The 12,837-nt window shown below is 43.2% G+C and overlaps 1 protein-coding gene across 2 annotated transcripts in view; it reads right to left on the reverse strand.

Annotated features, from left to right (window-relative positions):
* Positions 1-8,291, reverse strand: part of LOC109878431 (RNA-binding motif, single-stranded-interacting protein 2) — a 35,960-nt gene extending 27,669 nt beyond the window's left edge. For both annotated transcript variants that reach the window (XM_020470661.2, XM_020470660.2), the window contains exon 1: positions 8,151-8,291. In XM_020470661.2, coding sequence (XP_020326250.1) covers positions 8,151-8,222 — 72 coding nt within the window. In that variant the 5' untranslated portion in view covers positions 8,223-8,291. The remainder of the gene's footprint in view (positions 1-8,150) is intronic.
* Positions 8,292-12,837: the final 4,546 nt, after the last annotated feature.

Raw genomic sequence — 12,837 nt, forward strand, 5'->3', positions numbered from 1 at the left:
CAATATTAACATAAACATTACCATCTTGACCTATAAATCACCAGACCATAGATACACTTCTAGACAGAGAACTCTTCACATTAATCACATTTCACATTAATTATATTTCAGTTGAGTCAGCACTTTTACGGCTGCTATAGCATCAAGTAAATTTATATCAATACTGAGCTAACCGCGCTTTGGAGTGGAAATCAGTTACTGTTCCAACCAATGACAGGCCCCTGTGAATCAATGCTGTCAATTTGGTGGAAAAGAGATTGCACATACAGCGGGGCAAAAAGGCATTTAGTCAGCCACCAATTGTGCAAGTTCTCCTACTTAAAAAGATGAGAGAGGCCTGTAATTTAAAAAAATCCAGAAAATCACATTGTAGGATCTTTAATGAATTTATTTGCAAATTATGGTGTAAAATAAGTATTTGGTCAATAACAAAAGTTTCTCAATACTTTGTAATATACCCTTTGTTGGCAATGACAGAGGTCAAACGTTTTCTGTAAGTCTTCACAAGGCTTTCACACACTGTTGCTGGTATTTTGGCCCATTCCTCCATGCAGATCTCCTCTAGATCAGTGATGTTTTGGGGCTGTTGCTGGGCAACACAGACTTTCAACTCCCTCCAAAGACTTTCTATGGGGTTGAGATCTGGAGACTGGCTAGGCCACTCCAGGACCTTGAACTGCTTCTTACGAAGCCACTCCTTCGTTGCCCTTGCGGTGTGTTTGGGATCATTGTCATGCTGAAAGACCCAGCCACGTTTCATCTTCAATGCCCTTGCTGATGGAAATCTCACGATACATGGCCCCATTCATTCTTTCCTTTACACGGAAAGCATGATGTTTCCACCCCCATGCTTCACAGTAGGTATGGTGTTCTTTGGAAGCAACTCAGTTGAGTTTTTACCAAAAAGTTATATTTTGGTTTCATCTGACCATATGACATTCTCCCAATCTTCTTCTGGATCATCCAAATGCTCTCTAGCAAACTTCAGACAGGCCTGGTCATGTACTGACTTAAGCAGGGGGACACGTCTGGCACTGCAGGATTTGAGTCCCTGGCGGCGTAGTGTGTTACTGATGGTAGGCTTTGTTGCTTTGGTCCCAGCTCTCTGCAGGTCATTCACTAGGTCCCCCCGTGTGGTTCTGGGATTTATGCTCACCGTTCTTGTGATCATTTTGACCCCACGGGGAGAGATCTTGTGTGGAGCCCCAGATCGAGGGAGATTGTCAGTGGTCTTGTATGTCTTCCATTTCCTAATAATTGCTCCCACAGTTGATTTCTTCAAACCAAGCTGCTTACCTATTGCAGATTCAGTCTTCCCAGCCTGGTGCAGGTCTACAATTTTGTTTCTGGTGTCCTTTGACAGCTCTTTGGTCTTGGCCATAGTGGAGTTTGGAATGTGACTGTTTGAAGTTGTGGACAGGTGTCTTTTATACTGATAACAAGTTCAAACAGGTGCCATTAATACAGGTAACGAGTGGAGGACAGAGGAGCCTCTTAAAGAAGAAGTTACATGTCTGTGAGAGCCAGAAATCTTGCAAGCTTTACACGACTCCAGCCGACGCTTGGCATTGCATAGTGATCTTAGGCTTGTGTGTGGCTGCTCAGCCATGGAAATGAAAGAAGAAGTTACAGGTCTGTGAGAGCCAGAAATCTTGCTTGTTTGTAGGTGACCAAATACTTATTTTCCATCATAATTTGCAAATAAATTCATTAAAAATCCTACAATGTGGTTTTCTGGATTTCTTTTCTCATTTTGTCTGTCATAGTTGAAGTGTACCTATGATGAAAATTACAGGCCTCCCTCATCTTTTTAAGTGGGAAGACTTGCACAATTGGTAGCTGACTAAATACTTTTTTGCCCCACTGTATATACACTACATGGCCAAAAGTATTGTATTAGATACAGTAGAAAGTGAAAGCAAGCAGTGTGTCTCAAAATGGATGAAGCTCAGTTAGCCTAATGAGCTTCATTCCAGCCCTCTGTAGTCACCTCCCACTCTGTTAATAACCCCCAGCTCCACTCTGCTCCAGTACTGACCTTGTGGTGTCCAACTAGCTGGGACCGTTGTTTCCTTTGCTCGTGATTGGTGACCTTCTCTAATGAAACAATTCCTCCTCTTTCCCCTCCTCCTCCTCCTCCTCTCTCTCTAACAACTTACATCCTTCCCCAAACCACTGTTCTTGTCACACCCTGATCTGTTTCACCTGTCCTTGTGATTGTCTCCACCCCCTCCAGGTGTCGCTTGTTTTCCCCAGTGTATTTATCTCTGTGTTTCCTGTCTCTCTGTGCCAGTGTATTTATCCCTGTGTTTCCTGTCTCTCTGGGCCAGTGTATTTATCCCTGTGTTTCCTGTCTCTCTGGGCCAGTGTATTTATCCTGTCTTTCTACTCCTCTACCTTTCTGTCTTCGCTCAGTTTTGTATTCAACATGGGCTTCAAAACATCCAGCAGCACCGAGCCTTGAACCCCTCCATAAATCAGAGGAGTTTTACCACCCCTTCATTTATCACTGTTACTCTCACAGAGCCCCTTCTTTCACCATGCCCATTCTACACCTCTAATCTGCCTCTCTTCAGCATCAATAGTAAGCAGTGCATTGTTTGTTTCCTACAATCACAACCTCTTCCTGTCTGGAGACCCTATCAGGAGGGATGCAGCTGCCTGGGTACTGGGTAGATAGGATCTGTACATGGCTGGTGAATGGGAGCTGGGACTGGGGATGGCTATAGAATCTGTATGATACTGGATGGAGATGTATGGAGCCTGGTGGTGGACAGGAATTGTATGTTTAATAGTTATATAATCTGTATGCTGGAAGGAGCCTAAGCCTAGATGAGGCCTGTCTGGATCTGTCTGTTGGTTGGATGATGGGGCTGGATAGATGGGCCTGGGCCTGCCTATAGGATTTGTGTGATGCTTGACAGAGGATGGAGCCTGGGCTTGGTGCTGAATAGAGCTGTGTGCTGCTGGATGAGGCCTGTCTGGATGGGGCTGGATGGATGGGCGTGGGCCATTGAGACCTGTCTGCATCTATGTGTTGCTGGAGGAAGCCTGTCTGGATGGATGGGGCTGGACGGATGGGTGTGGGCCATTGAGGCCTGTCTGGATCTATGTGTTGCTGGAGGAAGCCTGTCTGGATGGATGGGCGTGGGCCATTGAGGCCTGTCTAATTGGAGATGTGAGCTGGTTAACGGAAGGCGCTAATCCCTCTCATGTGCTCTCCGGTCAGAAGGTACTGACTCATTAAGGCTGCTCTGCTATGCTCTGTTCATTCTGAGAAAAGGAAGATGGCAGAGAATCAGATGGATCCATACCCACTAGGCTCCCACCTGCCCCAACCCTGCCTGTTGCCTGCCTGCTTGCTACCTGCTGCCTGCCTGCCTGCCTGCCTGCCTGCCTGCCTGCCTGCCTGCCTGCCTGCCTGCCTGCCTGCCTGCCAGTTAGAGGTGTTATCTTCTGACACACAGTACAGCAGGGCTCCCATGTAAAAGAGATAAACAATCCTGCCCTGGCATGTGTCTGTGTCCACAATGTACAGTATGTAACTGTACGGCTGCACATGATGGAGTTTTGCTCACACAACTCGCACATGAGGTGAAGCTCAAAAGTAGTCTTCTCGATTCCTCGAATCCACTCTCATTGCCTCCTTCTCAAAGCTTCATAGGGAAGCAAGGAAAGCCTTTGAGAAGAAGATCCAAGGAGTGAAACGATCCTAGTGTCATTTATACTCAGTTCTCAATAAAACACACTTTCTAAATCTGTCAACATTCGGCACAAATAAATCAAACATTGCACATCTATTCAATTTCTGCAAAAAGTATTCAATTGTTTTATCTTAGACTTCTATCTGAAAAAGCAAAGGGTTACCTGCTTGGCACAAGTGATTTTCAGAGGCACTGTACAAAATATAATGTTTATGAAAATACACAAGCTCTCTATTTGCTGCCTGGTACTGTATTCTGCTACAGTGTGCAGAAAAGGTTTTGGGAAAAACAAAAGATGGTGGAAAAATAGCAATGGCAGCCTTCTGATACTTCTACTGCAACCTGCAACCTCACCAACAGTTTAGAGACAACTGGTGAGGCTTCATTCTTCTCTCCCTCTCTGAGTCAATCTAGTTCTACAATCAAAAGTGCAAAAAACCTAAACCAGCAAACTGTTGTTTTAGATATGCAAAAAATACATTGAAGAAAGACATTGAAAGACACTGAAGAAAGAGGAACACCCAGGGTTTGAGAAAAGGGGTTAACTTCAGTCTGTACAGAGAAAGGAAATATTTGCTGGCTCCCTTGTCCATGGGAACAGAACCACTGACAGCCAAAGAAGTCAAGGTATGTAAAACAGAGTGTGGAAAAAAGAAGAAAATGGGAGAAGAGAGAAGGGGAAGGGATTGGTGTGTAATCAAAAGCAGGAGAAAGAAAGAGAAAAAATCTGTGAATTCTTCTCTTTGCTGGACCCTTTTTTCTCGTAGTAAAAAGACACAGAGCAGAGTTTACCACTTGACGTTGGTTTTACAAGTTTTCCCTCAGTAACTTTTGAGCTCTCACAATGAGACTAAACGTTTTCCTGGCAAAAAAAAGGCTTGAGTTTGCAAAAGCAGAGTAACAGACACCCCTTCTATCCTGAAATGAGCACATTGTTTGAAACCAGAGTGAGCGTCCCAAATGGCACCCTACTTCCTATGTAGTGCACTGCTTTTGACCAAGGCCCATAGCACTCTGGTCAAAAGTAGTGCACTATAGGGAATAGGGTGCCATTTGGGACATAAACAGAATTCCATGAATTCCAGGTCATTAATCTGAGCAATCTGAATTCCTGCCAACCATGAGGCAGGGAAAGGAATAACACAGCCCGGGAGGAGGGAGCTAGTGTTATGTTTCACGAAAGTTAAACACTACCTAGGCCTGTTTCAGCAATGTTCAGAAACACGTGACAGGTGAAAACATCAGGATGAAAACTAGGATCACAAAAAAGTTCATTCGAATTCTGAATAGTACAATTACCCGTGGAAAAATATAGCTTTATAGTTTCTTCATTAAAATTCCCTTAATACCTCACCGTCTAACACCCCATATTCAACATCAGCATTATATTCTGTTCTTTGGATGTTCCATAGCAAAATCATCAGAGTACATCTTTAAAGTGGCAATCAGCAGATGAAACAATAATAAAGCGTCTTCCCCGCCACTATTTCTGTAAAAAGATGGCCGATGAGGCTGGAGAAATGTAACCACCGTCAAATTCATAGACAGACAGAGCTATGGATGCAAGGACGGACCATCCACGATATCAAAAGGATAGTTTAAACCATGTTTTGAGGCTATACAGTGGTTGTTTACATTTACTTTGTTTGCAAACATTGGAGTAAAACAAGCTTCCATTTTGTGTTCTGATGGGGTAGGACAGTTGAATTAAGCTCATGAGGCATTTATACTTCAAGAATCAATGGGTATATATAATTAATTTATAAGTCAAGAATTGGATGTAGCACCTGCAGATTGCACTTTTAAATGGTTAATTTTAAAATAAAATACATCTTATCAACTACCAATCAACATCATTATCATTACAAACTGCTTCAGCTGTTGCAAATATGTTACATAATAACCCATCAGCATATTCAATTGAACTAGTTTAGTAGGCTACAGTATTTACAGCTGTGCACTAGCATTTTACATTCAGACAACTCTAATGTGGATGCAACATTAGATAATTATTGGTTATTAATGCCAATAGTAGATCTATATACACTACAGGTCAAACGTTTTAGAACACCTACTCATTCAAGGGTTTTCCTTTATTTTTTACTATTTTCTATATTGTAGAAAATTAGTGAAGACATCAAAACTATGAAATAACACATATGGAATCATGTAGTAACCAAAAAAGGGTAAACAAATCAAAATATATTTTATATTTGAAATTCTTCAAATAGCCACCCTTTGCCTTGATGACAACTTTGTACACTCTTGGCATTCTCTCAACCAGCTTCATGAAGTAGTCACCTGGAATGCATTACAATTAACAGGTGTGCCTTGTTAAAGGTTCATTTGTGGAATTTCTTTCCTTCTGAATGCATTTGAGCCAATCAGTTGTGTTGTGACAAGGTAGGGCTATTTGGTAAAAGACCAAGTCCATATTATGGCAAGAACAGCTCAGATAAGCAAAGAGAAACGACAGTCCATCATCACTTTAAGACATGAAGGTCAATCAATACGGAAAATGTAAAGAACTTTGAAAGTTTCTTCAAGTGCAGTTGCAAAAACCATCAAGTGCCATGATGAAACTGCCTCTCATGAGGACCGCCACAGGAATGGAAGACCCAGAGGTACCTCTGCTCCAGAGGATAAGTTCATTAGAGTTACCAGCCTCAGAAATAGAAAGCCTCAGAAATAAGCCCAAATAAATGCTTCAGAGTTCAAGTAACAGACACATCTCAACATCAACTGTTCAGAGGAGACTGTGTGAATCAGGCCTTCATGGTCAAATTGCTGCAAAGAAACGACTACTGAAGGACACCAATAAGAAGAAGAGACTTGCTTGGGCCAAGAAACACGAGCAATGGACATTAGACCGGTGGAAATGTGTCCTTTGGTCTGGAGTCCAAATTAGAGATTTTTCGTTCCAACCGCCAATCTAAAATATATTTGGATTTGTTTAACACTCTTTTGCTTACTACATGATTCCAAATGTGTTATTTCATAGTTTTGATGTCTTCACTCTTATTCTACAATGTAGAAAATAGTAAAAATAAAGAAAAACCCTTGAATGAGTAGGTGTTCTAAAACTTTTGACCAGTAGTGTATATACGGATTCAAAAATATAAATGCAACACGTAAAGTGTTGTTTCCATGTTTCATTAACTGAAATAAAAGACCCCAGAAATGTTCCATACACACAAAAAGCTTATTTCTCTCAAATTCTGTGCACAAATTTGTTTACTTCTCTGTTAGTGAGCATTTTTCCTTTGCCAAGATAATCCATCCACCTGACAGGTGTTGCATATCAAGAAGCTGATTAAACAGCATGATCATTACACAGTTGCACCTTGTGCTGGGGACAATAAAAGGCAGTTTTGCAGTTTTGTCACACAGCACAATGCCACAGATGTCTCAAATTTTGAGGGAGCGTGCAATCGGCATGCTGATTGCAGGAATGTCCACCATTGATTGCAGGAATGTCCACCAGAGCTGTTGCCAGAGAATAGTATGTTAATTTCTCTACCATAAGCCACCTCCAATGTAGTTTAAGAGAATTTGTCATTACATACAACCGGTCTCACAACCGCAGACCACTTGTAACCACGCCAGCCCAGGACCTCCACATCCGGCTTCTTCATCTGCGGGATCATCGGAGATCAGCCACCCAGACAGCTGATGAAACTGTGCCCCTACCCAGTCATGTGAAATCCATAGATTATGGCCTAATGAATGTATTTCAATTGGCTGATTTCCTCATATGAACTGTAACTCAGTAAAATCATCGAAATTGTTGAATGTTGCGTTTATATTTTTGTTCGGTATATATTCAGCATTTGTATATCTGTAAGAGTAACTGTTTTATATTAGGAAAACAAAGCCAACGTTCCCAGCCATTTCAAGGGGTGGGGCAAATATTTACGCGTAAAGAAAGCTATTATATTTGGTTAACTTACGTTGCGATCTTTTCAAAGAGAGACCTTATTCTCATCAATATGTAAAACTGATTTGACACATCCAACAATTGGTCGTTGGGTTTACAATTAGCCTTTTGTATTAAACCCGAGAATGAGCGCAAAATGATCTCTGGGATATTCGCAGCGCAAATTTAATCCGTGCATTGACTTTCTCTGTGCCTATGGATAAAGAGAGGAAGAACACTAACGTTCGGATCGCCCCCGACGCATAGACTATAATTAATTAATTATACCGGTATTCTATTCTATTATCTTTTCCCAATCTTATTTGGAGGATAGAAAACAGTTCAAAACAATGTTAAATCTACAAAATAGCCTACAGTTAATTTCTATATGGTCCACTTTCAAGGACACTGCAGTTTATAGCCGAGCAACCTAACTGCCAAAGCCGATCCAGGAATGATAGCGGCATATACTATACACTACCATTGGCATAACATTCAGATGGAGTAAATAGAATACAGTATCGCTTTACCTTTTTACTAAGTCTGCTGGTATAGCCGTTGTATGGGTTGAATCCTGTCCTTGGCGGCACAGAGAGCAGCATTTTTACAGCACTATGTCCGGAGCGGAGAGCACAGCCAAGCAAGCAGTCATCAGCTGACGTCAGCCAAGGAAATTCAGATTGGAAACTGACTGGGGTTGTGATTTGAGTGGCGCTCTCCCAGCTCTCAGCCATTGGTGTAGCGGCAGCCTATGTATATGTGCGTTGAAGAGCGCGCTTTTCTGGGTTCCTTTTTCCATGTATGGCTATTTAGTAAACCTGGACACCACCAGACAGATAACATGTAGGCTTTAGACGTAATGACTTTTTAATGTTCCTATTAAGTATAAATGTCTGTACACACATTTCACTTTCATTGGTATTGTATAAAGGCTTTTATAGTCCTCAAAAAGATTATACACTATAAATACATATCATTAAATGATATCTAACATTTGGACTAAAAGTCTAATATGCCTATAGGTTACTAATATTGACCATGGCCCAACTGATATTTTACCGAAGGTGCAAGGCATTACACCATCACAATCACTATAAAGTATGGCAGTGGGTCATGAATGATCTCTAAACCTTATGTCATGTTCAGGACACTGATGTATTTGGATGGCTCTTATAATTATGTAATGACAGTGTTTTTATAATCAACTGCAAGTCGCTTGGCAACACAGTCAGTCCCTCAACCCTCTCTCTGCCTTGGCTCCTTGTGTATCTACCCTGATTAGCCCTCAAGGGTGCACAACATGTGTATGCAAGTGTTCACTCTCATCTACATAGTAGTATGAGTGTGAATAGAACAGAACAGAATCCAATCAAATAGAATAAATCGTTTTTTTCCAGAGAGAACTTCGGTTGCGGCATTCGGATTAGATAGTAAACACATAACAGCACAATGAATTCATTCACATGACAGATTCAACTACAAATGTTCTTTCAGATACTGAAATACACCGCAACAAATGACAGTTAAAAACTCCTTTAAAGGCCAGTTTAGGCCAGTTTGGACTAGGCAGAACACAGAAATAGGCTCCCATTTATCTCATTGACATATTAGGAAAACTGGGATTTCACCCAGATTTCATCATAGTGTCTAGTCAGACAGAGTAGAAGCAGAGCGGAATGTATAATGAATGTGTTCCGCCTGTAACGTTCCAGGACAGTGGGAGTAAAGTCACTTATACCAAATCAAGGAAATGCTGTTACCGGATGGGTGCAGGAGCATTGCAGTTTGATCTGAGTTATAGTTTGGACATGAATGAACATAGAAACATTGAGCATATTTTAGAGGATATTGTTTTATTTTCATGGGGGGACATGTAGGCAATAACAATTGTAAGCAGACTAATGTATGTACCTACATTGTTATTACCACAGACAATATAACAATGTTCGATATCTATGGTTGTTCAATTGTAACTACCGGCAACCATGTAAATACACATGTTTTTGACACCTGTTGTGAGCTGAAGAGGGGCCAGAACTGTAGGTTTGGACACTTATTGTAAAGTGGGACCAGAACTGTAGGTTTGGACACTTGTTGTAAAGTGAGGCCAGAACTGTAGGTTTGGACACTTGTTGTAAAGTGAGGCCAGAACTGTAGGTTTGGACACTTGTTGTAAAGTGAGGCCAGAACTGTAGGTTTGGACACTTGTTGTAAAGTGAGGCCAGAACTGTAGGTTTGGACACTTGTTGTAAAGTGGGACCAGAACTGTAGGTTTGGACACTTGTTGTAAAGTGGGACCAGAACTGTAGGTTTGGACACTTGTTGTAAAGTGGGACCAGAACTGTAGGTTTGGACACTTGTTTTAAAGTGAGGCCAGAACTGTAGGTTTGGACACTTGTTGTAAAGTGGGACCAGAACTGTAGGTTTGGACACTTGTTGTAAAGTGGGACCAGAACTGTAGGTTTGGACACTTGTTGTAAAGTGGGACCAGAACTGTAGGTTTGGACACTTGTTGTAAAGTGGGACCAGAACTGTAGGTTTGGACACTTGTTGTAAAGTGGGACCAGAACTGTAGGTTTGGACACTTGTTGTAAAGTGGGACCAGAACTGTAGGTTTGGACACTTGTTGTAAAGTGGGACCAGAACTGTAGGTTTGGACACTTGTTGTAAAGTGGGACCAGAACTGTAGGTTTGGACACGTTGTAAAGTGGGACCAGAACTGTAGGTTTGGACACTTGTTGTAAAGTGGGACCAGAAATGTAGGTTTGGACACGTTGTAAAGTGGGACCAGAACTGTAGGTTTGGACACGTTGTAAAGTGGGACCAGAACTGTAGGTTTGGACACTTGTTGTAAAGTGGGACCAGAACTGTAGGTTTGGACACGTTGTAAAGTGGGACCAGAACTGTAGGTTTGGACATGTTGTAAAGTGGGACCAGAACTGTAGGTTTGGACATGTTGTAAAGTGGACCTGCAGTGTTGATGTTCAGTCCTGACCAGACAGGGTGTGTTTCCTTCTGCCCAAGATCAATTTGTAGAGTGACTCAGTCAGTTTGTGTCAGGGCCAGCATACAGCCCACACTGGGTATGCTTCCAAAAGGCACCCTATTCTCTATATAGTGCACTACTTTTGACCAGAGCCTACAGGTACTACAGAGCTCTGGGTACCATTTGGGACGCAACCTGTGACTTCAGCAGAAGTGTCCTCATCACCAGTAACTGGAACATATTCAAGAAAGGGGCCTAGCTACAGTGACTGAGGTCAGGATGGAGGGTAAAGGTTAGGACACAAATTCCAGACGCAGACTTATTCATAAAAAATGTTTTTCAGTCTTTGGGCAAAACTCTGTTGTGTTGTGTAATGATGTACTTTTTACATTCACCCCTCGATATACAATTTTGGCTTTGCCCCAAACACATTCCATTCAGACTTGTACCAAAGTAATGTCATTACATGTACCAACAAGTTTTGTGTATTTTACAGGTAATCTATGAATTCTGTGAAAGTGAACAGAGTACGATGTCGAGGAGGGGTTGAGAGAGGTAGGGAAAGGGGAGAGAGTGTAGCGGGGAGGAAGTGAGGGGGTGAGTGTAGGGAGGGAAAAAAGGTTGAGTGTAGTGAAAGGAGGTGGAGGGATACCAGTGTAGTGAAAAGGAGGTGGAGGGATACCAGTGTAGTGAAAAGGAGGTGGAGGGATACCAGTGTAGTGAAAAGGAAGTGGAGGGATACCAGTGTAGTGAAAAGGAGGTGGAGGGATACCAGTGTAGTGAAAAGGAGGTGGAGGGATACCAGTGTAGTGAAAAGGAGATGGAGGGATACCAGTGTAGTGAAAAGGAGGTGGAGGGATACCAGTGTAGTGAAAAGGAGGTGGAGGGATACCAGTGTAGTGAAAAGGAGGTGGAGGGATACCAGTGTAGTGAAAAGGAGACGGAGGGATACCAGTGTAGCAGGAGAGGAGGTGGAGGGATATCAGTGTATTGAAATGGAGGTGGAGGGATACCAGTGTAGGATGAGAGGAGGTGGAGGGATAACAGTATAGTAAAAAGGGATACCAGTGTAAGGGGAGAGGAGGTGGAGGGGTACTGGTGGAGGGATACCAGTGTAGTGAAAATGAGCTGGAGGGATACCAGTGTAGGGGAAGAGGAGCTGGAGGGATACCAGTGTAGGATGAGAGGAGGTGGAGGGATACCAGTGTAGATGGATAGGAAGTGGATGGATACTAGTGTAGTGAAAGTAGGTGGAGGGATACCAGTGTAAGGGGAGAGGAGGTGGAGGAGTACCAGTGTAGGGGGAGAGGAAGTGGAGGGGTACCAGTGTAGGGGGAGAGGAGGTGGAGGGGTACCAGTGTAGGATGAGAGAAGGTGGAGGGATACCAGTGTAGAGGAGAGGAGGTAGAGGGATACCAGTGTAGGGGAGAGGAGGTGGAGGGATACCAGTGTAGGATGAGAGGAGGTGGAGGGATACAAGTGTAGGGGAGAGGAGGTGGAGGGATGCCAGTGTAGAGAAAAGGAGGTGGAGGGATACCAGTGTATGGGAGAGGAGGTGGAGGGATACCAGTTTAGAGAAAAGGAAGTGGAGGGATACCAGTGTAGGGGAGAGAAGGTGGAGGGATACCAGTGTAGGGGAGAGGAGGTGGAGGGATGCCAGTGTAGAGAAAAGGAGGTGGAGGGATACCAGTGTATGGGAGAGGAGGTGGAGGGATACCAGTTTAGAGAAAAGGAAGTGGAGGGATACCAGTGTAGGGGAGAGAAGGTGGAGGGATACCAGTGTAGGGGGAGAGGAGGAGGAGGGATACCAGTGTAGTGAAAAGGAGATGGAGGGATACAGGTGTAGTGAAAGGGAGGTGGAGGGATACCAGTGTAGTGAAAAGGAGGTGGAGGGATACCAGTGTAGTGAAAAGGAAGTGGAGGGATACCAGTGTAGTGAAAAGGAGGTGGAGGGATACCAGTGTAGTGAAAAGGAGGTGGAGGGATACCAGTGTAGTGAAAAGGAGATGGAGGGATACCAGTGTAGTGAAAAGGAGGTGGAGGGATACCAGTGTAGTGAAAAGGAGGTGGAGGGATACCAGTGTAGTGAAAAGGAGGTGGAGGGATACCAGTGTAGTGAAAAGGAGACGGAGGGATACCAGTGTAGCAGGAGAGGAGGTGGAGGGATATCAGTGTATTGAAATGGAGGTGGAGGGATACCAGTGTAGGATGAGAGGAGGTGGAGGGATAAC

Source organism: Oncorhynchus kisutch, linkage group LG17 (assembly GCF_002021735.2).
Source record: "Oncorhynchus kisutch isolate 150728-3 linkage group LG17, Okis_V2, whole genome shotgun sequence".
NCBI lineage: Eukaryota > Metazoa > Chordata > Actinopteri > Salmoniformes > Salmonidae > Oncorhynchus > Oncorhynchus kisutch.